General features: G+C 44.5%; 2 protein-coding genes across 5 annotated transcripts in view; one reads left to right on the top strand and one right to left on the bottom strand.

Moving 5' to 3' along the window:
* The first annotated feature begins 9,254 nt into the window (after nucleotides 1–9,254).
* KLHL34 (kelch like family member 34) lies at nucleotides 9,255–11,207 on the top strand. The gene has a single exon (XM_021682309.1). It carries the CDS (start codon nucleotides 9,255–9,257, stop codon nucleotides 11,205–11,207), a length of 1,953 nt encoding a protein of 650 aa, XP_021537984.1.
* Nucleotides 11,208–14,640: 3,433 nt separating this feature from the next.
* The window catches only part of CNKSR2 (connector enhancer of kinase suppressor of Ras 2), a 273,654-nt gene continuing 261,109 nt past the window's right edge, over nucleotides 14,641–27,185 (bottom strand). For all 4 annotated transcript variants that reach the window (XM_021682287.1, XM_021682283.1, XM_021682276.1 and 1 more), the window contains 2 exons: nucleotides 17,515–17,711; nucleotides 14,641–14,856 (listed from right to left, as the gene is read on the bottom strand). In XM_021682287.1, coding sequence (XP_021537962.1) covers nucleotides 14,641–14,856; nucleotides 17,515–17,711 — 413 coding nt within the window. The remainder of the gene's footprint in view (nucleotides 14,857–17,514; nucleotides 17,712–27,185) is intronic.

The following is a 27,185-nucleotide window of genomic DNA, read 5'->3' on the forward strand; positions in this document are numbered from 1 at the left end:
GAGAGAGAGAGACAGCGAGAGAGGGAACACAAGCAGGGGGAGTGGGAGAGGGAGAAGCAGGCTTCCCGCCGAGCAGGGAGCCTGATGCGGGGCTCGATCCCAGGACCATAGGATCATGATCTGAGCCGAAGGCAGACACTCAACGACTGAGCCACCCAGCTGCCCCACGAGCCTGCATATTAACAAGCTCTGCAGATTCTGATTCCGGTGGTCTCCAGCCACCTGGTCAGAACCACGGATGGTTCATATCGCTCTCATTGAGAAAGTTATCAGAGTCATCAACTGCCCCTTTGGAAACCAAGTCAGTTGCAAAGCTCAGTGGCAGCCAAGCCTGGCAAGGCACACGCACGAGCTCGAGTGAAAGTGGTGGTGAGGCCAGTGGGCAGGAGCCAGCCTGAGGTGGGGGGCATGACACTGAAGAACCAAATCAGTCCTACAGAACAAAGACTTCAGGTAAAGCTCACATTTAGACGGCACCTGCAGATGAGACTTAAGAGGCGGGTGGCTCCAAAATGGGGCATGCTGGGTTTGAAAGGACACTGGCGTCCACGGAGTCCCCCACAAGAGCCCTGAAACCCCCCACCCCGGGCGGAAGCAGAGATGCCCAGCCCCAGCATCAGGCTGTCCTGCCTCCCAGGCCTGCTGTGCCAGCAGACACACGCATCCATGCACACGGCACATCTGCTGTGCTTTGTCCATGTCTGCAAGGGGCTGACAGACGGCCCTTTGTGGACGTATGTGCCACCTCCTTCTGAGACATTTGCCAGTTATATGGCTTGTGCTGGGTTTCCCAGAGGCAGGGGTTCCTTCTGAGATGAGGACTCCTGTGAAAGTCATTTGTTAGGAGGTATTCCCAGAAAAAAATAGGTAGGGAGGTGAGGTGGGAAGGGAAGGAAGTCAGCAAGCAGGGTCCCACAGAAGGTGGCTTTGGCTCAGTCCCATGGGGCAATCTCTGGAAACAGTGTGGGTCACACTGGAAAGGGAGCTGTGAAGGGTGGCCCTCAGGAGATATAAATTTTCGGGTACTTTTGCTTTGGATCAGGTTCACTGGCAAGGTGGACTCCAGGGTCCCAGGGGGGGTTTGCCCACAAAGGGACGCAGGTGCTGGCTGCTGGGAGTAAAAGTGACAGGGAGGGCTGTGCGTGGGCGGGGCTCTGACAAGGTCTGCTGTGTCACCTTGGACAAGTTCCCTATCTCCTCCAAGGCTCAGGCAGCTCTTCTCATGGCCTGGTGTGTTCTACTTCTACTTGTACACTTTCTTTCAAGGTTCCAAACTGCTAAAAGGTTCTCATTTATTCTGTGGCCAAATTTCTCTTTGTAACTTCTGCTTACTGGTCTGCCCTCTGTAGCCACAAGACCACCTTTGTCTCTCCTGCCTTTCAGAAAGTTGCCGACAGCAATCTTTTTTTTTTTCATTTTGTAAAAGAGATTTTATTTACTTATTTATTTGACAGAGAGAGACAGCGAGAGAGGGAACACAAGCAGAGGGAGTGGGAAGGGGAGAAGCAGGCTCCCTATCGATGTGGGGCTCCATTCCAGGACCCTGGAATCATGACCTGAGCTTAACCAACCGAGCCACCCAGGTGCCCTATGTAAAGTATTTTTTATTTTTTAAATTTTTAAATTTTTATTTTTTATAATTTAATTTAATTTTATTATGTTATGTTAGTCACCATACATTAGTTTTTAAAAAATTTTTTATTGTTATGTTAATCACCATACATTAAATCATTAGTTTTAGATGAAGTGTTCCATGATTCATTGTTTGCGTATAACACCCAGTGCTCCATTCAGTACGTGCCCTCTTTAATACCCATCACCAGGCTAACCCATCCTCCCACCCCCCTCCCCTCTAAAACCCTCAGTTTGTTTCTCAGAGTCCATAGTCTCTCATGGTTCGTCTCCCCTTCCGATCCCCCCCCTTCATTTTTCCCTTCCTTCTCCTAATGTCCTCCATGCTATTTCTTATGTTCCACAAATAAGTGAAACCATATGATAATTGACTTTCTCTGCTTGACTTATTTCACTTAGCATAATCTCCTCCAGTCCCATCCATGTTGATGTAAAAGTTGGGTATTCATCCTTTCTGATGGCTGAGTAATATTCCATTGTATATATGGACCACATCTTCTTTATCCATTCGTCTGTTGAAGGGCATCTCAGCTCCTTCCACAGTTTGGCTATTGCGGACACTGCTGCCACGAACATTGGGGTGCATATGGCCCTTCTTTTCACTACATCTGTGTCTTTGGGGTAAATACCCAGGAGTGCAATTGCTGGGTCATACGGTAGCTCTATTTTTAATTTTTTGAGGAACCTCCATGCTGTTTTCCAAAGTGGCTGTACCAGCTTGCATTCCCACCAACAGTGTAAGAGGGTTCCCCTTTCTCCACAACCTCTCCATTTGTTGTTTCTCTCCCTGTCAATTTTTGCCATTCTAACTGGTGTAAGGTGGTATGTCAAAATGGTTTTGATTTGAATTTCCCTGATGGCTAATGATGATGAACATTTTTTCATGGGTCTGTTAGCCATTTGTATGTCTTCTTTGGAGAAGTGTCTGTTCATGTCTTCTGCCCATTTTTTGACTTGATTATTTGTTTTTTGGGTATTGAGTTTGAGAAGTTCTTTATAGATCTTGGATATCCGCCCTTTATCTGTAGCGTCATTTGCAAATATCTTCTCCCATTCTGTGGGTTGCCTCTTTATTTTGTTGACTGTTTCCTTTGCTGTGCAGAAGCTTTTTATCTCGATGAAGTCCCAAAAGTTCATTTTCCCTTTTGTTTCACTAGCTTTTGGAGATGTATCTTGAGAGAAGTTGCTGTTGCTGATGTCGAAGAGGTTACTGCTTATGTTCTAGGATTTTGATGGATTCCTGTCTCACACTGAGGTCTTTCATCCATTTTGAGTTTATCTTTGTGTATTGTGTTAGAGTGGTCCAGTTTCATTCTTCTGTATATAGCTTCGACGGCAATCATTTAACCACTAGAGGATTCTTTTGTTTTAGCCTAAAATCTTCTCCTCCTTCACCTGCTCCCTATGTGAGAGAAAGAATGTTTCCAGACCCTCCCCTCCTTCTGGCTGGCCTCTTTGGACACTCCCTGATTCATCTGAGAGCCTCTTAAAATGTGGCTCCAGATAGGAAATCAGGGCTTCTGATTTGACTATTCAATCAAGGGTTTGAGAAACTGTATTGCTTACCAAGTCATCGCATCTCATGCTCCAGTGATCCGCTGTTAATACTATCATCTTGTAGGGGTATGAAAGGGCGAACAAGTCCACAATCTATTTTTGTTAATATGACCAGTCATATGACATGAGGCGGAGGCCACTAATTTTTCCCATCTGGGTCTCTGACCTCTGACCTTTTGGAGCAAGTGGGCTTCCCCACTTCTTTGGAAGATGTTGATATCACACCCAGAACAAGTTGTTACTGAGAGTGGTGATTTCAGGGTGTAGCAGAAATTAACAATGCTCTATTACAGTGGTTCTCATACCTTTGAGTGCTTCATATCACTGGAAGGGCTTAGAGAAGCAAATCGCTGGGCCCAACTCTTGGAGCTTCTGATGCAGTAGGTTTGAGGTGGGGCCGAGAATTTATACTTCTTAACAGGTTCCTAGGTGATACTGCAGGAGGACCACTGAGAACCACTACTCTATTACACTTCCTGTGTACTTAGGCTCTGGTATTATGAGTTTTCAGAAAGCTTTAGTCAAGGGAGGGAAAAGGAGGAAAAACTCATATCTGCTGTGTATACTTACACCAGGAGCAGTCATATATATATATATATATATATATATATATATATGTATATATATACATATGATCTAATTTGAACAGTGCTGTGAGTGTAGAGTCATTATCCTCCTTTTAAAAACAATAAAACGGCACTCAAAGAATTCATGTCACTTGCTTAAAGTCACACGGGGCAGATCCAGAAACAAAGCCCAGGTCTGTCTGACCCCAAAGCTGAGTCCTTCCTCACTGCCATGCTGCTTCTTCAACTGTCGGCTGGGCCAGAACACCAAAATCACACGTGATTAAAACACACACACACACACACACACACACAAGGCCCCTTGAAACTCTTTTGCTTGAACTGCATATCACAAAGATAAAATTCATGTACACAAAAAGTGGTCTTGGAACAGGGTGAAGATAACACAGGAGTTTTTCTCTACTGCGTGTCTGTTATTGTTTGTCATCATGTTTTCGTAATTAGCTAACTTAAATGTGTCCATTTCTAATTACAGGTTCTCTATGGAGGCTGCCAGAAGCCATGCATTGGAAGGAAGCATACTGGGATTGAAAGGAGCCTGTAATGAGAGATGATAAGGAGTTAAGCTGCCAAACACTATATCTTAAATATCAAATAGGCACATTGTAGGGTTTTGTGGTTTTGAGAAAAGGTTCCCAGTGTTATTCCTATACATGACCGTTTTCTTCCTCAAAAGTGCATTCCAATGGATGAGCCTTGCAAACATGCTACGTCAAAGAAATGAGTCACAAAAGATCAGGTATTGTATGAGTGCATTTATATGAAATGCCCAGAAACTGCAGAGATAGAAAGTGGATTCGTGCTTGCCTAAGGCGGGGGGCCTGGTGGTACAGAGAAGCCAGAATTAAAGGGCACAGGGTTTCTGTATGAGGGGATGGAACTGTCCCCAAATCAGACTCCCCTGTTGGCTGCATAACTGTAAATATGCTAAGAACCACTGAACTGTACACTTTAAATTAGTGAGTTTTATGGTATGTGCATCATATCTCCATAAAGCCGTTACCAAAGATAGCGCATTACATCTGCAAAAAAATGTTGTGTCTATTATACATGGATATTTGCAGTTTTTGATTTTTTTAAACATGTGCAATTCTTCTAGAGGGGAGAACTAGGAACTTTAGGTTGAGCTAGACAGGCTGATTCAGGCAAAGGCGAGCGCCATGGCTGACTAGCGGTGCCACCCTGAGGTCAGGCAGGAGCTTGGAAGACTTTGGCTCCTGGTTCTCTCACAGGAGGTGCAGATGTATGGAAGGGAATGTTGAGAGCAGGTTGCAGTCCTGACAAGGGCGGAGGGGTTCGGGGCAAATTTCAGGGTCCCACCAGGCATGCCGGACGGTGTAGCTGGGCCTTCGGTGGAAGCCCGGGGCTTCCTGCTGGGGCATGTGGGGCCCCTGGTCCAGATAGGAACAGCAGTGGCACATCTGACTAGATGCTGAGAGCCAAGTGGCGCCGATCTGGGGGAAGGACTCGGGCTGCAGGGTGGCACTGGCCTGCAGTGGGGGCTGGACGAGGTGGTCTGGGCTTCTCAGAAGAGTCGGGTCCGGGGGGGTGCCACTCACAGTTACCCATTTGATTCCTAGGGTTGTGAGCTCACAGCCTGACCAGGATGTGTTTTTAACCCCAGCTGGGTGAAGGGAACAAAGAGAACCAGAGAGGAAGAACTAATTGTCCCCATCGAGTTCCTCTTAATAATCCTTTACTCCTCCCACTGATGGCACCACTAGGTACCATGGCCTAGATCTGTCCAACTCAACATCACTTATGCCAAAGACTGTGACAGGGGCTAGAGGTCAAAAAATCAAGAAATAGTCCTTGCCCTCGAGGAGCTTATAGTCTAAAGGAAGAAGGCCACACAGAGCAGATCATTTTCAACATGATGATCATATCCCACCACATGTGCTCATCCCCACCCATTCAGGTTGGGTGGCAGAGACTGCTTCTAGGGGATCCAACTTAAGACACACATCTCTCACGACAACTAAAAAAGCACACACCACACTGAAATGTTATTTAGCATACTTAATATTGCACAAGAATTAAAATCTTGATCCTTTCCACAAATGTTACTCAAAGGACAAGAAAATTCTTGGATGGACTGATAATTACATTTTCTAGACAAAACCTTGGAAACACATTCAATGTGAAAATTTCTTCTGTTAGCACAGTTCATTGTATCCTCAACAGCAAAATACATAAAGGTGGCAGGTTGCGCCAGCAACGAACACATGCTTGTTGTGTACTATTGATTTTTTAAAAATTTTTTTATTGTTAGGTTAATCCCCATACATTACATCATTAGTTTTTGATGTAGTGTTCCATGATTCAGTGTTTGTGCATAACACCCAGTGCTCCATGCAGAGCGTGCCCTCTTTAATACCCATCACCAGGCTAACCCATCCTCCTACCCCCCTCCCCTCTAGAACCCTCAGTTTGTTTTTCAGAGTCCATCGTCTCTCATGGTTCATCTCCCCCTCCGATTTCCCTCCCTTCATTCTCCCCTTCCTGCTATCTTCTTCTTTTTTTTTTTTCTTAACATATATTGCATTATTTGTTTCAGAGTGTACCATTGATTTTTGATGTCAAGATGTAAACCCTTCCACAGCATCTTCATTCTCAAGTAAGTGTGACATTTTGGATTCAACCTGAATGCATGATGATGGACAGATCTGACGGGATGTGATCGATTTTGGGGTTAAAAACGTGTTTAAAAAACTGTATTTATACTTTATCACTCTGAAATTTGGTTTAAATAATCTGATGGTGTGTTGTACTATTTTATTTTTATCATACAGGAGGTCACATAATATAGTGGGGAGAGAGCCCTGGATTCCTGTCCAGACTCTGTAACTCAATATCCAAGTCACCCAGACAAATTGTATTCTCTCTGGGGCTCATTTGCCACATTTGTTTGAAAAGAAAAACAAGAAATTGCAGAGGAAAAGGAGAGAGTTTAGCTAAATGATCTACAATATCTCTTTTAGCAAATTTCTAGTAGGTCGAGTAAAGGCCATTTGATTTCACCATTCGGGTCTGTGCACACTGAACCAAACTGGTATTTTATTTTTGAACTAAGAATTTTAGTACTTAAAAAAGAAAAACCAACCAGCACCCCGCCTGAATCCATCTGTAGTTTTAACATTAGGAATTCAAATTGGAGTATTTTTAGCCTCTGGAGTTTAAGCAAGCCCTCAACTTGAGCCTCTGCCTGCATTTTATAATTTGGCTAATTTAAGTCATAAAGCAATTCCATCTTTGACAAGAAAGCAGGATCATTTTACTAATATTTTTATGCACTTTAAGAATTCTAATTGGAGACCTTTTAAGTACGGATGGCATATGAGGCAGAAAGAGATACATTTTTATACTTCCTTGGACTTCTTCTTCTTTTTTTTTTTTTAATGAAACACAACCCAACTGTCAGAAATGCAAGTTATTGGGGCGCCTGGGTGGCTCAGTCGTTAAGCGTCTGCCTTCGGCTCAGGTCATGATCCCAGGGTCCTGGGATCGAGCCCCACATTGGGCTCCCTGCTCCGCGGGAAGCCTGCTTCTCCCTCTCCCACTCCCCCTGCTTGTGTTCCCTCTCTCGCTGTGTCTCTCTCTCTGTCGAATAAATAAATAAAATCTTTAAAAAAAAAAAAAGAAATGCAAGTTATTTCAGATGCCCTCAAAAGGTTCACTTAAAACAGATTGCCAGAGGAGTTGCATTAGAAAATAGAAAAATCAATTCTAGATGAAAGCAAAACACAGAAGCTCCAAATTGGCAAGAAAGAACAGTTATATTAATCATTTAGTTATTTAAGAGCAGGATGGAGGAGATGGAGAAATGCTTTCCTAATGTCTCAAGATTGGGTGGTTTTAGTCATCATTTCTGTGCTGGGTGCATCTTATAAATAACTTCATGAAAAGGGGCCCTACGAACCTCTAGCCTCTACCAAGCTTTGAGGCCTTACTGCCCATTATCCTGTCCCGGCATTGAAGATGTAGCAGGCATTAATTAGATCACAGTCTGAAAAGTCAGGGAAAGAAACTGGAACGAATTATCTTCTTAAAGGAAGTGGTCATTCAAAGGCAGAAAGCCCAATCTCCTTGTCCACTTTGCTAAGGGATGGGTTGGGCAGGATCCAAGAACAGAAGGGAGAACTCGGCTGGGGTCAGGGAGCGGGGGTGGGAGCAAATTCCCCAGCGCAGAACGTGAGACAAGCCAGCCCAGGAGACGCGGGCCGCCTCAGGAAGGGCGCAGAGTAGGCCCAGCATCTCGAAAGGGCGAGTCCCGGTGAGGGGCATGTTACCAAGCGCCGCTGGCGGGGAGCCCAGATCCCCCCGGGCGTGGTTCCCGCCAGTAGCTCCCCTGCGCGCCGCGGCCTCCTGGGTGTCAGCGCGCAAAGTCGCCGCTTAATCCCCGCCCCCGCCAGATTAATTAGGGCCTTCTCAAAGCAGAAAGTTTCGAGCCAGGGGCTTCTTTCCCAGGCACAAGTGCACCAGGGAGTCGACACTCCTCCGGCCCAGCCGGCCGCCTCTCCCCAGACACCACCAGGTACAGGGTCCCAGGCGACTCGTGCCCCTCCAGTGAGCGCCACCCGCAACCCTAGCCGAGTTCTCGAGACCCGCCCCCCCCCCTCCCGGTGACCGGCGGCTCGTCGGGTCACCGGAGTCAGGTCCCAGGCCCGGGCCGCTCCTTCCAGAGCCCCGGCCCTGGGTTCGCGGCCAGCAGCCGGGGCGCGGGGCGGGGCGGGGCGCGCTGGGGAGGCCGCGGCCGCGCGCTATTCCTGTCGCTGTGAGCTACCGGCATGTTATGTACGGCGCCCAATCATGCCTCCGACCCGCCGCGCTGACCTGCGCCCCCCCCTCCTTAATCCCCCAGGCTTTGATTTGATCCTCCGCGCGGAACAAGCTCACCCCCCTCTCCGCCCCACACCCAGTTGTCCCCGGCCCTCGCGGGTGCCCGCAGTGTCCGTCCTCCTCGTCCACCTCCGGGCGGCCAGAGCCCTCGCCCCGCACTCCCGGGACGCCCCAAGCCGGGCCACATCCGCGCATCAGCGCCGTCGGAGATCCAGCACCCCTCAGAATCAGTCCACCCACAGCTCGGCCCTTCCAGGTGATGGTGCGTGGCCACTGCGGCCCCGGGCGCGCAGGTGTGGGCTCCCCAAACTGGGACGGGGAGGGGGCCTTGGGCAACGCGCTGGCAGCCTCGGCAGCAGCCAAAAGCAAACCCTGCTCCCTCCGGAAGACTCCGAACTCCGTGACCTCCGCTACTGGGAGCTTCTGGAAACCCTACCGGGTTTGCTCCGAGAGGGGTACAGGGATATCTGCAGGCCTGGATGAAGGAGCCCTGGGCTTTAAGCCGAGTAGGCAAAAATGCGCCCCTGCTAGGGGCTCTGGGGCTCGCGTAGGGGGCCCTGGGGCGCTGTGCCCCGAGATGCCTCTGGCCGTGCCCGGTGGACTCCAGCCCCGGCCGGGCCGCTTCCCGCCCTGGACATCATGAGTTACTTCCTATCTTACTGTAAAGCTCTTGGCGGCGCCGTGCTCACTGGCTATCAGGCCCTGCGCGCCGAGGGCTTCCTGTGCGATGTGACGCTGGAGGCCGAGGGCAGCGAGTTCCCGGCGCATAGGTCGCTGCTCGCGTGTTCCAGCGACTACTTCAGGGCCCTGTTCAAGAGCCACACCCGGGAATCCAGGGCCAGCGTGATCCACTTACACGTGCCGTCGGCTGCCGGCCTGCAGCGCTTGCTGGACTTCATTTACACCGCCTGGCTGCCGCTCTCCATGGACACGGTGGAAGACACGCTGGAGGCCGCCAGCTACCTGCAGGTGACCGAGGCACTGGGGCTGTGCGGCCGCTACCTGGAGCGCCAGCTGGCGCCGGAGAACTGCTGCTTCGCCGCCAACGTGGCGGCGCGCTTCGGCCTGGCGCACACGTTGGGCGCCGCGGAGAGCTGCATCGTGCGCCACCTGCGCGAAATGCTGCTGCGCGGCGCGGTCCCCACGGGGCTGCTGGAGCTGAACCCCACGTCACTCAAGGCTGTGTTGGGTGCCCCCGACGTGGCGCGGGTGCCTGAGGCCTGGCTGCTGGGTCTGGCACTGGCCTGGCTGAGGCAGGAGCCCGAGGCCGAACGCCTGGCCCACTGCGCCTCGCTGCTCGAGCGCGTTCGCTTCGGCCTAGTACCCGCCGACGTGCTGCGGCGCGTGTACTCGGGCTCCGGCCTCGTCCTGCCCGCCCGGGTCAAGGGCCTCATCATCCAGGCCCTCAACTACCACACGGCGCCCTCCCGCCAGCCGCTCTTGCAGGGCGAGCAGACCAGCGTCCGGAGTCCCCAAACCCGCATCTTGTTGGTAGGGGGGCGCAGGGCACGGGAGGCGGTGACCGAGGAGGTCGTGGTGCCCCGGGCGGTAGCCAGGGGCAGGGGCGCCGCGGCGGAGCCAGAGGAGGAGGAGGAGGACGAGGAAGATGAGCAGTTGGAAGAGGAGGAGGAGGACTGGGAGTTCACCCAGGACGTGGTGGCCTTCGACGTGTACAACCACCGCTGGCGCAGTCTCACGCGGCTGCCTGCACCGCTACTGGGGCACAGCGTGTGCACCGCAGGCAATTTCCTGTTCGTCCTGGGCGGGGAGAGTCTCTCTGATGGCGCCTCCTCACCCATGGCAGACGGCGTGCGCGCGGTCACGGCCCAAGTGCACCGTTACGACCCGCGTTTCCACGCTTGGACGGCGGTGCCCGCTATGCGGGAGGCGCGGGCCCATTTCTGGTGCGGCGCCGTGGGCGAGGGTATCCTGGCTGTCGGGGGTCTGGGCGCGGACGGCCAGGCGCTGGCGTCCGTAGAGATGTATGACCTGCGCCGGGACCGCTGGACGGCGGCCGGGGCACTGCCGCGGGCGCTGCACGGCCACGCGGGGGCCGTCGGGGACCGTGGCGTCGTGTACATCTCTGGGGGTAAGGCGGGAAGAGGCGAGGGCGGCGCGAGCAGCCTCCGGGACGTGTACGCCCTGGGCCCTGGGGAGCGAGCGTGGAGCAAGAGGGCGCCCATGAGCACGGCCCGCTTCGGGCACCATATGGCTGCGCTGCGCGGCGCGGTGTTCGCCTTTCTGGGGCGCTATGAGCCCTTCTCTGAGATCGAACGCTACGACCCCGGCACGGACCAGTGGACTCGGCTGCGGCCGCTACCCTATGACCGCTTCTGCTATGGGCTGGCCGTGGTGGAGGAGACGGCGCTGCTGCTGGGTGGCCTCAAGTGGCGGGACTCCCGGCAGGTGCCTACCCGCAACGTGGTGGGCTATGACCTCGACCTGGACCGCTGGGAGGACATTGGCTGCGCGCTACCCTGGGCCTGGAATGGCCTCCAGTGCGCAGTGCTGCAGCTGGCTGAGGGTGAGGATGAGGAGAGGGAGGGAGGGCTCGAAGAGGCGCCAGATTTAGTGCGGGGCTTAATGGGTTAGTGCAGTCTCCGGACGACAGAGGAGAAAAAGTCGCACTTGAGCAGGCTTACAGAGTAACGCGTGGGTGGGCTTTTCCTAAGAATGGGACTCTGGGAGCGGAGCGGCTTCTGAAGTTTAAGGATGCAAACAAGGGCTTGGTCGAACAGGAACAATGCCCCGTAAGCTGAGAATGGGAGACAGGAGGGATCAAAACAGGATATTTGAATTGGCTTCAGTGAGCTGGGGATTTCTAGAAAGACTCATGCTGGTCTAGAGATGGACTTTTGAAAAGAAAATACGGCCCTGTTTTCCCTCTTATAGTTAAAGTGTTGCCCTTTTGTGCCAAACAAGCAAGGCCAAATGTACCACAAGAAGTTATATATAAAAGCCGGGAAATTGTTAGCTATAAAGGCTGTAATAAATAGTCGGAAAAAGATGGCATTATCTGAATAAATAGTGAAGGGAAAGTGCCTTCATTAAATAGCATGAAGTCCTTGTAAGGAGAACTATGATTTTATGATTCAGAACTATGTTTACAGTTCTGCTCGATGGTTTAATATAAATGTAGAACTGAGAGGGAAAAAAATCTGTAGGAAAGCACTTTTTTTTTTTTTTTTGACAAAATATCCTAGGTTAAGTTTTTCTGTTCCTCATTCTTACCCCTAGCCCGCTTTTGCCCTGGCTTTAGGCAGTTCATTGGTTTTCAGTTTTATTTCAGCAGTCCTTAGCCATAATAATCAGGTTCTTCTGGTTACGTGGAACATCGAGCAAGACCCAAACTTATTTCTTTCATTTTCTTTAAAAGTTCATTCTGCAGACATGCTGTCGGTTATATTTGTTAAAAAACACACACACACACACACACACCACATTTTTGGCGGTCCCTCCTCCCCAACTTCCCAAGAATCAACAGAAAGGAAAGAGTGGGTGAAATTCTCAAGTTTGTGTCAGCTAAATGGGAAAGGAGTTTGATTTTGCAGGGTCTCAGAAAAGATCCTTGCACACACACACACGGAACAGCTGCTGCTTCTGGCTTGGACCACGGATGGAGTGGCAAAGTTACAACTCGTGACTAGGGAAGGGGGTCAGGGGAGGGCGGCTCTGTGATTGGGTCTCAAAGAAATGTGGTGAGGACTCTGTATGAATAAAGTAGGTGCCTTCTGCTTCTCCCTCTGACCCTCCCCCCTCTCATGTACTCTCTCTCATTCTCGCTCTCTCAAATAAATAAATAAATCTTTAAAAAAAAATAAAGTAGGTGCCTTATAAGGATTCATTAAGAGCTAAATTTATTTCACTTCAGTTTACAGTGCTGCCTCTCTCCTAGATTTGAAACTAATGCAATAAAATGTACAGATAAATATAGTGTTAAAAGGTCTCTTTCATGCTAAGCTAGTCATGAGTCTTTTAAAATTCATTAGTTTAATTTTTACCATTTAGAACAACAGAGCTGACTTTACAAAAGTAAAAGCTGCTTAGTAGCAACACAGCTAGTCTTTCCGTCAACTGCTCGTTCTATACAGGGCACAACCTTGCCACTGTATTCATGACACATCCATCAGGTACAGATATTTTTAAGTGAATGTATACATTTGGTCTAGTAAACATCAACAAGTCTAAACACCTGTAACAAGCACACTTCATTTTAGGACAAGAGGTTTTTTTTTTGTTTTGTTTCGTTTTGTTTTTTTACATATACAAAATTCCACAAATTTAATGTACGTCAATATCCATGCAGTAAATAAATGTTTTTACAAATAGGTTTTTTTTAAATGATAAAAATATTACACTAGACCCAAAATTCCATACAAACATTAATGCGTGATTTCTCATCCATTTTGACTAAATATAGGATTACTGAAAATGTGCTGTAGAAAGGCCACTCTCCTGTACAGTGTGCAAAGTCTGCAAAACGATAGTGATTCAATGTTGGTTTCAAAAGCAACGAAAAAACCCCTGCTGTGGAGTTTTTACTTTCTCCTCTACAGCAGAAATATTCACTGGCATCTATCTGAACTCTTAGAGATGAAAGTACATTCACTGAGCTGTACAGGCAACAGTATAAAGCTGATTAGAAGTAGATTTTAGGATACAGAATAGTAAAGGAGGGTCCCTTCCTCCTCCTAAAAAAACCCAAACAAACAGCAAATTGTGATTTGTACGTTATGCAGCCCGACACTAAGAAGCAGCACAGTCATTATCATGCTGTGGTCACTTTCAAAAACGAGATACTTATAAATGGAAAACATATGAAGAGGACTTTTTCACAGACTTCATCCACTCTATAGAAACAATTCATGAAGCTAGGAAAAACCTCTATAAATTCTTTCTCTCATATAATTCAGTGTAATATATCTCTGAATGACCATTATCCTCTTGCTCCTCGGGAGAGAGGCACATTTTTTATTTTTCAACATTGTTGTCTACATTAGAACACACATTGTCCTGTAACTAAAAGTATTTTACTTCCCTGCCTGAAATATAATTATGTAAGTTTAATTAATGGGCTAGGGAGAAAACTGGAAACTAACTGGAAAGGTGATTCGTTTCAGTTTATCCCTTGTTTTTTAGGAGCAGGAGTTTAAAAACATGAGTTTGGGCTGAAATTTTATATATATATATCTGTTAGCTGCCTTTCTGGGCGAATTAGCTGTGTTTTACAAAATCCACTCTCAAATTCCTCTGTACACAATCAGCATTTCATCACTACAAAAATAAAGGAAGATTTAAACCAAGAAAATAAAGCAGCTCTATCTTCAATTTTGGTCTTAGTTACAAAAACATCTTACAAAGCTTTGCCCTGATACACCATTAAGTGTCCCCACAGATTTGGAATAGTATTTCCATTAACCAGCTTTCACAAGTTAACAGACTTTTAAGACGAATATTAGATACCTGAACTTTTCTTATGTTGATGCTCCTCTATTTTGCTTAACTCTTGTATGCACATCTACATTTCACAAAAATAAAACTACAGCATTAAACTTTGTGCAATGTTTAAGAAAATCCTTAGAACATTTTAATAAATATAAAAAAGGTTTAAATTCTTTCCCACCCACAAGGATGTCTGCACCTGAAAAAATGTGATTTACTTTTGAAGTCTTGTTTATATAAAATTAACTTAGAGGGAGAAAAATGACCTTAGATAGAAAACTGCCTTTTTGTGGTTTTACTACTTGAAGACCACCTGTCTTCAGAGTTGTTTGTAAAAGTTAATTTTAAGTCATTGAAGACAGTTGATTTTGCACATGGTAAACATAAGCTGAGCACTAATTGCATATAAAATATACAAATGCTCATTAAAGACAGTGGTATCATGACCATATATGGTTTGTTTCATATAGTTTGGTAACATTAAAGTATAGCTTGTCAAGTGTCCCACACACTGATATAAAACTACCTCATATACTTGTTCAAAGTACCAGAAAGTACCAGATGGCCAGAGGGCAGAATACACTTACACATGTGTTTCAATGTACGAGTGAGTGTGTGTGAGAGAGGAAGTGATTGCATCTACTTCAGAAGAAATACTTAATGGGTCATTTGAGGTGGTGTTTTGACAGATATCCAAGAAAAGATCCAGGTACATCTGCTTCCATTGTTGGAATTCTTTAGATGTCAAGTCTGGATTGTCTAGGACTTTATCAATAATGGCTACTTCCCCTTCTCTGGCCTGAAAAGCAAAAAGAATTCAACAGTTAAGTTGGAATAGACTTTTTTCACATTTAAAATAAAAAGTTAACATGCAAATCTTAAGAAGCCCATAACAAACGGCTCCGGTATGGTATGCTCAAACCCAGCTATTTAGATTCAAATCTTAGTGTACTTTTTTCTACACCCAAGGTACGCCTGTATTGTCCACTCCGGGTGGTTCATTTCTCTGGGCCAGTCTTGTTTCCCATCTCTGTCTACGGAAATGTTCCTCATTCTTTAAGATCCAGTTCAAATGCCTACCATTTCTTAAAGATTTCCATCAACAATCGAAAAAAAAAGTTTTCTCCCTCATTTATGTCGTCCTAACTCTTTTTCCTGCCACTGAGTGGACTTACTACATACTCTGTCTTGAGTTACTTTTGCACAGTCCTATCTTTCCTGCTAGACGGTTAGCTCCTCATACTTGCACGAGAGAGAGCATGGCCCTCCCGTCACCACAAATATATAATTCTTGCTGTAGGAATGTCACGGCTCCCTTCCTGCAGCACTGGGGGTCTGCAATGCAAAGGAGCCCTCCCTTCTCTGCTGGAGGCCGGCTCTCAGCTGAAGAATGAGCTTCATTATGGGAGAACTCAACACAGCACAGATGTCTCCTGTGGGAGAAGTGAGTCTTCCAGGTGGGACGAGGGGGATGGAAGATGAGGGGGTAAGACAGTCTGAGAAGCTAAGGCCTGTCTTTATGGGCTCAAAGATGGGGCAGGGAAGTCTAGGGAATGTTCTGCAGGAAGTAGGAAGGGAGAGCTGGGTGGGAAAGACAGCAAGGTGCCTAAGCAATTGTTCTGGTCCTTGGGGCCAGATGGGGACAGCGGGGCTGGGGCCAAGGATGTTGGGAGTCGCCCTGCGCTCGGTGAGCAGCCTGTTACAATTCCAGGGAGTACACACATCCAGGGTTGCTTGGGCAGTTATCCTTCCCTAATGGGAGATTCCCATCCTCTGTTAATTTCTCACACTAAAAAGAATAGGGCTCTGTAGTTCGGTTTTATCAACGAGGGGGCATTTCTTTACAGTGACTTTTCATCATCTTTGCCCCAGAGAGTGGAGCGCAGCCTCACACCCCCGGTGATTCACAATACTCAGTGAACTGAACACTGGCAGGAGCTCAAATTCTTTGCTACTGGAACTAAATGCTTTTGGGAGTCTAGAGCATAAAAGACAGGTGTGAGAGGCTGAGAGAACAAGACAGAAGCAGGTCTTTAAAAATATGTGAGCCTGATCAGCTTCAAAATGCCTGTTTTCACAACCTGACAGTTTGGATCTGAATGGGGTGGGGTGCTCTGTAAGGTGGGAAGGTGAGGTCATCTTTGGAGTAGGACTGGTCAGCAGAAACATTCTTCTTTTTTTTAAAGATTTTATTTATTTATGAGAGAGAGAACGAGGGGTGGGAGCAGAGGGAGAGGGACAAGCAGACTCTGGGCTGAGTGCAGAGCCCGATACAGGGCTCGATTTCAGGACCCTGCGATCATGCCCTGAGCCGAAATCAAGAGTCGGATGCTTAACTGACTGAGCCACCCAGATGACCCTAGCAGAATTATTCTTATGAATATTAGAGCTCTTTTTAAGATTCTGGCCTTAGTTACCAAAAGACCATTAAGTCGTCCCATGGATTTGCAATAGTGCTTGCATGAATGCCAACTGAAAGCTAATTGACTCTGAAAACTTGGCTGCTTGCTACTGGAAACTTTTTTAAATCATGCATTTTCTGTTTTGTTTATCTCTTTGGTACTCATCAATGCTTCAAAATCACCAAACCTCAGCAGCACACTATGGATTTGAAATATTTCCCAAAGGAGCCCTTTGACCTTCTGGTTCCTGAAATTACTGCACCACAGACTCTGTACGGTAGTTCTTTTCTGTTTTTGATTTTTCAAGGGTGGAAGGCCCGCTTAGGGAGAATTTGTATAACAGGCCCTCTCCCCTCAGACACACACAGTGAGGAGGCTCTGTGGTCTGCCTCCCTCTTCAACTTTCTGCCTCTCTCTTCAACTTTCTGCCTCTCTGCGCCCCTCTCTTCACCACCTCCTCCCCAAACCAAGGGTGGCATAATAAGGAGACTGGAGGTAATGTAAGCCCTTATGAAAATGTAGAATAAGAAAGTAACATGTGAGTTGGGAACTGATAGCGTAAACAGAACAATTATAACATTTGTACACGGAACATGAATCACTGTGGCTTCACTCCAAATGTGCTGCAGGAGATATTCACGAAATATCTCAAAGCCTTTTAGGGCCCACTACTGCATTCTGCATGCATGCTGTGTTCTTTTAATAACTATATTAATAACTACATGGCATATTTATCTTAGGAAAATGAAAGACCGAGGAATAACACCAGCCCCACAGTTTTGAAAATAATTTCAATTACATCCTGTTTTCACCTAGAACTAGGTCATATAACATTTAGCCAACGCTTTGAGATGGTAATGAAAAGTTAAGGTTATTTCCTCTTTACCAATGCACTTACGATGCTATAGGAACAGCTCAGCTTCAGGTTCTTCCTGTTTACCTGCCCTCCCCTCCACCTCCCCATTTTGTATTTCTTCATTTAGAGTATCTGGTAATCTACTGAGCTCAAGAATGAATCTCTTGAAAGGAATTTCTCCTTCCATTTTGTATCTTACCTTTAAAGTGCTTTTGAGAATTCTCAGCCTGTGTAGTTTGTCATTCATCACAGGGTCATTACATCTCTTTATAAATGATAGCTTGTATTCCATCTTGGTTGAAATGCGGTGTTCTCCCAGCGGTGACAGACTGGCTTGCTCCAATGCCCTGTATAAATCTTGCAATGAATCTCCTAACTTTTCTTCCCTACTTTCACCTGCAATGTCCAAAAAAAAAAAAAAAAAAAAGAGAGAGAAATGAATCCAGTGTAATGGACAGTTCATGGACACTCCAAAAATCTACCAAAAAAAAAAATCCAAACCATCTGAAAAACAGGATAATGAATGATTGGGAAAACACTATATTACATCAAAAAACCCCCACAGCTGCTAGTTATATTAGGTAAGATTTTTTAGAATGGTCAAATAATATGATGTTTAATTAACAGAATATTCTCTTAATAGCAAATCGCCGTACATATCTTGAGTCCATTAAATTCAAAGATAGAATACAAAAGGTACACAACACAGAAACAATCCTGCACATAATATTTTAACACATTAATGAATACCCTTTATCATTATACGGAGAAGCATAGAAGTGCTGATTAATAGAGCTCTCTTGGTTTAGCAATACTGAATGAACTGATTTTTACATTGTTCCAGACTGCAGAAGATGGAATGGCATTCACTGGGGTATATCTGATTATAAAAATCTTCCAATAATGTACCAGAGAGGATTATTAGGTTTCATGTGACTGCCATAGTAATGCCTGCCACATTGTAAATCTAGTAAATGATCATAAATTATCATTAATAATAATGCTTTCATTAAAATGAAATATGAGAATGTTTATATGCAAATGTAAGGAAAAATCTGGCACATACTAGCAGAAGCTACTTAGCATTTGTAAGATCTAGGAAGGAAATACTCCAATTAAATGTTTTTGAGAAAAAAAATTAGACACTGGTTCAGTTAAGGATCTTAGATCTATTTGAATAAATCAAACTCCCATCTTGTTCTTTAATAGTCTGACTACTGATGTCATATCTTTCTCAATAATGATAAACAAAGATAAACTCGGATTTTGCTTTGAGTGGTAGATAGGATTAGGGCTATCTCAAGTTTCCTTTAATAGAGAGCCAAAGAGTACTATTTGAGGAATGCTAATTATATTGGCTCAAGGAGTAAACATGGAATGTTGTTCATTCCACCATGGTCCATGTGAATATTTCAGGCTTTCTGACATAGCTAAAAAAAAAAAAAAAAAAAGACTCCCTAATTGCTAGTTGCTAATAACGGCAGTTAACATTTATATGTGCCAGGCAGAAGGGTAAATGATTAACATTCATGGTCTCTCTTAATTCTCACAATACTGAGAGGAGATCTATTTGATTTTCATTTTATAGCAGGGAAGCACCTTGCTCAAGGACATACTTAGTAAGTGTAAGTGGTGGAGCCAGAATTGCAGCTGGGCGGTCTCGCTTCAGAATCCACGATTTTAACAAGAATCCCATACTGCCAATTTTGTCAGTGGTCATTTGAACTGTGTACGTAACAGTAGGCGTGGACGAATTTCTGAGAATTCCTTCAAGAGCAGCATTCTAAAAAACTGAGAGTGTAACTAAAACGGCCCCCAAAGCCCATAAACACAGTACCTTAACTTGAAAGGATCACCTTTAGCAGTAAAAAGTAGCTTCATTCTCAGTTTCATATTCAATTTTTGGCGCTGCTGCAGAGGTTAGCAACTAATGGTCAGTAGGGTTATTGAGTCCTTCCATTAGAAAGTTCCTTGTTATCATCAGCACACGCTATCATTAATCCCTCTCTCACGAATTTTTAACTTCCTAATCAGATGCCTAAGTTAGAACTATAAACATACAAAAATCCCTTTTAAACAACAGCTTTTTAATTCTCTGTTGGCTCATCCTTGGATGTCGGCAACACTTAGAGGATTTTAAAGGACGGGTGAATGGAGGACTGTGAAAAGGAGGAACTGCTTTGGGGGTTAAGAGCAAGATTGAAATAAGATAGGGAATTTTGACTGAGGATGGTTTGAAGCCAGGAAGGCACAAAATCATAAGGTCATTGAGAGTAACTAAAGGGGAGTTGTAAAAACAAGGATACATTGGAAGAGCATAATTCCATTTCATACATCATAGGCCAAGAAAAGACCCTGAGGAATTATTTGGTAGTCATCATTCTTTGTGCCTCAGGGCAAGACTGCCTCTAAAGCCAGATGTAATTTCATAGAGCTGGGGGGAGGGCGGCGGTGGGTGGGTGAGAGGCCTAACTGATGTGTATTACCGTGGTTACTGTATCAGGTGGACTAATGGATTAGTAGCTTTTCAGTTTTTGAAAGAATGTGAAGAAAAAAAAGGGATTCAGAATGTAGTTTGAGGATTTAAGGGAGGCAGAAATATTTTTTATATTTTATATAGTAAATTTTTATTTTAAGATAACTACCTAATACTGTAGGGAGTATATATTTTGTTTAAAAACATTCTTGCGCAGTTTTCTTTCTCCCCAGTTCTTAAAGTTTGTGGAATCCTGGGCCAGGGGATTGGCTTTTTTGTAAAATTTCAATGTGGTCCTACTTTAAGAAGGATAAGTAAAGACTTAATATTAAAAACTGACACGCACAGCTATTAAATAAATACAAATGGAAACGTTTTTCCCCCTCCTTGCCGTTAAAGGACAACATAATTCTGCGAAGACTCTGGTTTGACAGCTTTTAAGAAGAATTCAGTATAGATTTATCTCTGGGCAGCACATCTGAACAAGGAATCACAATGGGACGGAACACAGAAACATTTCCAAGCATATTAATGGAATAGTGCGGCTCCTACTAGAGATAAGTAAGGCTCCCTTCCCCCCAATCCATACACATCATACACATATGCAACACCACAGGACACAGTAGTGGGATGAGAAAGGATGAGGGATTGAGATGCCAGGCTACCACAAAATGCCACCAATTACTTAACATTTTAAGACTGGACAAGGAGTCCTTTTATTTCCAAAGGACGGGGGTGAGGAGCAAAGTGACATTATAAATCTGATTCACTGTGCTCAACAGTCAAAACAACACAGAACTCAACATTCAAGACAAAAACAGACCTTTATTTTCTTTTATAATTTTCAATTGGTTTCCTTGAATTTTTTTCTCAGAAGAATACCAATTAAGTCAACTGGGGCTACTGTTGCAACTGAGAATATGAAAGCACCTTTATTTTCTTCTCTTTTTGCCCCCTTCTTCTTCTTCTTCCTCTCACTTCTCTTCTGGTTTCTCTTTTTTAAACTTCGGCTTTCCTTCCTCTAGGCGAGGCTTGCTTTGGAAGATGAGGCAAGCAGTTTTTGAGCGGCTTCCCAATTGACTTTCCTTCAATGTACCAGTTCAGCCATTTGGAGCACTGGCAATTTGCAATTTGAAAGAACGTTTTCTGAAAGTTGGCAAAGTGTAGAAGACCACATGCGAACCACAGGACGTATATAGGAACCTTCTGCAATTCCTAATGAGGATGTGTATCGCTGCTACAATGAAATTTTAATTTGTATCCAGTTTACTCAGGAATTCTGGGTCTGTGGGGGAAGAAATTCCCTCCCAAATTTTATTTATGTTCACAATGTGTAAATTAGTCCTGTATCAGATGACATACTCTTCCAATTTTATTAAAGCAAAGTGAACATACAAAGTTGTCTTTCCGATATAAAATTTCATTGGCTGATAATCTGAGGATCACAGTGAAGTTACTGATGGATCAACTTGTATTCTGCGTTGCGGGGTGGGGGGGGGGTCATTTCTGGCTGTGTCCTACTTGGCAGGGGTGAAAGAAGACCCTCTATTGTCTCATTTCTACTCTAACTACACTATGGAATATGGTGACTCTAGGAATGTGGTATCACAACGATTCACTGTCCGGTTGTTTCAGGTTGCACATGACTTCCGGGTGGTGATAAAAAACAAAGCTCAAGGGAAAACATTAGCTAACGCAAAATAATACGTAGTTTGTTGAAACTTTCTGGCAAATGGCTTATTAGCAGATGATAATGCCTCTCTCAGATACTAAAAGGTCTTTGGTTGACGTATTTCCCTACATTCATGTTCAGTGGTTTCCAAACTTTTTTGATTGTTCCTCTTTACCAGTTAAAACACTTCCATTGTTGATAACTTACATACATGTATTATTGTATGTTAATAGATATGCATGTTATAAAACAGACACAGAAATAAATTCGAAAGGACGAGTTAGAAAACCTGAGGAGAAATTCCAATGTTTTTTCCTCCTGTACCTAATGGCCCCATATGTACCGAGACCGAGACTGTGACTCTCCCCGGGCAGAGTACACCTCCCTCTCATTTGCATTTCCCACTCTTCTCCCAGGCACGGTGCCTTTTGCACCCAACGTTTCAAGTGAGTGATGGTTTCCTCTACTTTATACATGAAGTACTCCAAAGAGGGCTCCCTATTCTGTGACTGTGTAATTGTTAATGACAGTTTATTGTGTGATTTCGTTCAGGTTTCTTTGGCGAACATGAAGGAGAGCAGAATACGAATTTGGAGACCTAGAACTTCCTTCTGGTGCCCTCCCCGTCTCCCTGCCCCTGCAATGACAATGTTGAAGGAGAGGAGCACATGAAAACCAAACAGAACGCGATGCGTATACCAACGGGGGGCTCTTGAAGAAGCAAGCCAACAACGGATAACCGTTTCTGGGACATGTTTGGGAAGGGAACTGTGCTCTTTTTAAAATTGGACAATGATGTCCTCGTGGAAACAGTTGTTCCTTCCACAACACAGCTGGGTCACGAGCACAGCAGGCTGGGAAGAGCTAAGTCACAAGTGGGAGAGAAGGCTGGACTTAGTAGCATTAGTCACCGGTCAGATGTGAGAGGCATCTGTTCTCGCGCAGCCGCAGAGTGCTCGGAGGCTGCCAGGCTGAGGGCGTCACGTCGGTGGAGCGCTGTTCTTGTCAGGAAGGGCAATTAACATTTGCATTGAGACAGGGGACTGGTTTCCGTGAATACTAATTTGCTAGCACGCCATAACAAACAACTTATTTATATGTAAGGTGCCAGTTAAACTTTTAATGGGTTCAATGTAGACAGGTTTAATGTTTCTCGGTTTTTTGCTAAAGATGATTATGCATTCAGGAGTTTACCCTCTAATTTGAATTGTCTTCTAATTAAATATTAGATCTCTTAAATCATGCTTTTATATAAGCCAGTAGCTATGCCTAGCATTGTAGAACTGGAGGGAGGGCAGTTTGTTATAGCAGAAAAAAAAGAAGCAGAAGATTTTAAGAGCTGGCTTTTACTCCTTGCTCTGCACTCAACCACCCTTTTCATAATTAAAAGTAATTTACATCTTTGAGGCAAAAAATGATGAAAAAATGATTTCAAGTGAGAAAACACCTTTTTTTTTTTTTTTAAAAGAACAGCTGGAGTGAATCCTTTTTAAAGAACAGCATGTGAAGCCCATCCCTGTTAAGAATGACCTTGTGCTTCATCAAAATTAAGTATAGCCCACATTAGTGTCAGTCAATCCCTTCTGCACAACAGGAAAGCTTACTTCCAAGAAGATGTGACAAAAGAGGCAGAACTGAAGAAGTTTATTCTACACTTCACTCTCTGAGCATGTAATTTCTGCCAAATTGTGTGGTTTAATGCCATAAATAAGACAGTGGTTGAATTTTCAGGGCACTACAGCAGTTTTGATGATGAATAGTTCAGATGGCAAAGTCTTGGTGTCCTTGGCATTGATTTATTGATCCACAGGGAAGGTTCTTTGAAGGACAATCACAGACATAAATGACAGATTCTAGATTTGCCCATAGAATTCAGAAAATTTTACTAGTAGAGACATGGAGGTCAAAGTACCTGGCTCTCAGGCAGGAATTCATAAAGAGGATGGTTTAAAACCAAAGTGAAGACATGATTATATTCAAAAATTAATGTAGAGTCACCATATGCCTCAATGAGAAAAAATGAAAATTCTTCTTATCGTAACATTTTACTATGACTTAAACAGAGAATGACCCAAGATAACCTCACTAATATTAAATGCCAAAAAAAGCTTTTTGATGGATTTCTAAAAACCACAACCATCATTTTCATATATACTTAAAAAACACACTAAAATGGTTAGAGCACAGAGGCAATTGTAAGGCAGATCAATGTGATTTTTATTCACAACACAAATTCCATTTGTGAGAAAGAAGCAGAGATTACTTCTCTTTGGAAAGATATTTACTATCAAGCATACTTAGCAAATTATTTAGCTATCTAAAAAGATTTGATACCAACTGGTCATATTTTTATTTTTAAGTAATTTATATTTTTACAGGTATTCACATTATGCAGTACCACACACTGCGGCGACAGGAAGGAGAAAAAACATTTCCAAATACAATGTTAAATTATCTGTTCATTGCACAGTATGAAATATCCATTGATTAGCATTGAAATTATTACAGAGTGTCTTAATCCAACTAAATTAAGGAAAGTTCACATCCACTACAGAAGAAAAATAAGCAATATTGAGCCATAGGGGACCCAGTTACATAGTATTAAATAATATCTGAAGCTAGTTTGAAAGACATCCAGACAAAATACTTTTTCAAAAGTGAGAACCACAGCCTATAGATTCGGAAAATTTTACAGAAAAAGAATAGCTCATGCCTGTCCTATGAGGCAACACCATTTGTATACAAGTGCCAAGAAATAAGGAGAAAGTTAGGATTTTAGCTGAGGAATCTAATAAAGCCTGGCATGAGGAATTTTCTTCATTAGTGCCACCGAAAGCAGTCTCTGTGTTGCACCTGAATACACTTGATAATAGAATAAACATAGTAAATTTCAGAGCAGGGTGTGTATACCTTGCCTTAATAGATTACACTTAGTTTAGTACAATACAGCACGTCAAGTTTGAAAAATGCAAAATACACTTAATACACAGAATTTGCTTCCTCTGCTTTGCCTTAAAGAGGCCACCAAAGAGTCCATTAAATAGCCAGGGTTTTCTAGTTATCGGAGCTGATCCCTCTCCTTTCCTGGTGTCAGGAGAACACAACTGAGGTGTCACCACACACAGCCCTTCCCCAGTCAGTACCCCTCCCCTTCCGTTCTCCCACAGAAACGGCAGTTTTCTGTCACTGTGCTCCATCTTGATGGGCTTTGATCTTATGCTAGTCCCAGTGTAGGAAGCTTGCATTCTTCTTAAGAGTGGCCTGCCCCTCTTAATATCCCTTTAGGGAGGCCCCCAATCCAAAACACTTGATGATCTAAGCTTTTTAAAAGTCAGTTTTCTGTTATAAACAGCAAGGACGAGGCCATTTTAGTTGCTTGCAAGAGGTTGATGTTGAGTCTGCGCCGTGCCGACTCTCTCCGATCTAAATTCTCTAAACATTAGCTTATCAATCTGTGAGTCCAATGGGTTGAGTGCCAACAGAAGTGGATCCGATTTGGCATGGAGAGGTTCTACCAACTCTCGCAGTGTATTAGCCTAATATGATAAAGCAGTGATACAATATGATGAAAGACCTGCGAGTGCCATTATTTCCAAAGCACATTAGTATTTGTATTCGAAATACCATCATGCAATACCCATGAAGAGAAAAGAGAAAAAAAATGGCTAGAATTGCATATGGTTTTAATACCATCATGTCTTTCTGTTGGCATGCAAGTCTACTTGGCCATAAACGGGACAGTTTTTGTTTTATGCTTCGTCATTTGGAAATGCCAACCTTATGTATACAAAATAATACACAGCACAGATACATCTTTTCCCACTTCTCTACTTGCATATGCACGTCTGTAATTCTAATCAGAGAAGTTTATGGTAAAAGTATTCTCCATACACATGTAAAATGATCAGTCTTTCAAGAAAATGAAACTGTATTTCTATAGGAGATCTTTCCTCGAATTCACCCAATCAAGAAGCATGAGGAAAAATTTCCTGGTCTGCCTTCTACCTAACTGCCCTGATCCATATGCTACCATGTGTTGATCAGTGCGACAGAAGAGCCCAGCTAGTCTGGCTCTGATGAGGAGGCCGCATGATGACCAATACAAAGTGGAGAGAAATGAAAAGCCCTCACGGGGTAAATATGATGAAATGGTGACTTTACACCTGAGTGTAAGCCATATGGCAAAGAATTAAGAAACAAGAGACCAAAATTTCTGAATGACCTGGGCAACAAAGAACAATCGGGGTAAAAGAAACTGTAATCTCTTTTAGTTCATTTTATTTTGGGTTTGGGGGAATCCAAATATTGTCATCGGGCACAAATCAGCCATATTTTTTCTTTCTAGCCTGAGGCAGATTTTTATCTCCAACATCCTGTGGCATCCTTTTTTGAGTGGTATCAAGAAGGAACAAAGTAGGAGAGGGAACAGAGAAAGCGTTTTGTTCGTTACCACCTGCCTTAGAAAATGGAAGGGTGCACTTTGCCCAGAGCACAGTATCTAGATAACAGGACGCAGCGTAGTTCAGAAATCAGCAGAACTCATTTTTGTTTATCATATCCAATCCTTCTTTTGCAGAAAAGGGGCTAAACACTGAGTAAGCATAGGTAGGTCAAACGAAAGAAAAGACAATATAGCATTTTAGAAAATGATGGTCCTGGAATGCTAGTTTTGGGTAGAAGCCAGAAGGTCGTGGAGTTTCAAACAGCAAAATCAGAGGCAATCTACCTGGGGCACAAGGTCGTTTCTAAATTTAAACTGTTCCTAATTTGTCTAAGCAATTTAAACATTTTGTAAGTTGTTTTCAACACATCCTCTTTCCCCCTCAGAAACAATGTTACACGAGGGGCTTAATACCTAGTGCACTTAACCCATCCTGAACCTGAACAAGAGCCCTGAGAATTAAGTCACATTTAGTTACATTTGTGATTTCGTTTCTATAGGATTGCTGAATTCCACGCCAGGAGGCTGCAAACCCCTTCTCAGTGGAGCACCTTGCGGGAGTACAGGATGGTGGGGGGCGAATGGCTACTTCCAATGGCTACAAGTAGCCCCCAGTCTGTACAGATGAACACAAGAGAAGAGAACTCCTTAAGGAAAGGTGTTGATTCAATTAGCAGTGGTCCCGACGCTGGCTACAAAATCTCCGGGGGTAGAGGTTTGCTTGCTAAACACAGATTTCGGGGCCCTACCTCTGACCTACTGGATCAGAATTACTGGGCATGGAACTCAGGAATCTGCAGTTAAAGCAAGCAACGCTGCCTTTTCTTGTGCCCACCGCAGTTTGCGACCCTGCTTTAGGCCAGGCACACGAGGATGGGCTACACCGGGGCTAGGGCAGGTTGCACTGACGGCAATTTTGTACTCCATACACAAGTAGTTTGTAAGTCACAAGTGCTACAAGTGTAACACTGTGTGTCACAGCTCACACGATTTCAAGGTTTTTGCTGAGGAACTGGATGCAAATATCTTGGTCTACAGAGAATACAGCAAGATAAAAGAGGCCTTGGTAAACTGCTTGAATAAATTCTTTCAAGCTTTATTTTTAGGTAGTGTGAAATAGTTCTTTATTTTTGAGGCAAACGGACTGACTATAAAGACACTTCCAGGCTCAAGCCCCCTGAGTGAACTGTATGCCCGTCCATTCGGAATCTCCAGGATGAGCAGCCTCCGCAAGCGGGAGCCCAGGGCCCTATAGAAACGAAATCACAAATGTAACTAAAT

This window comes from Neomonachus schauinslandi, chromosome X, assembly GCF_002201575.2.
Source record: "Neomonachus schauinslandi chromosome X, ASM220157v2, whole genome shotgun sequence".
Classification (NCBI taxonomy): domain Eukaryota; kingdom Metazoa; phylum Chordata; class Mammalia; order Carnivora; family Phocidae; genus Neomonachus; species Neomonachus schauinslandi.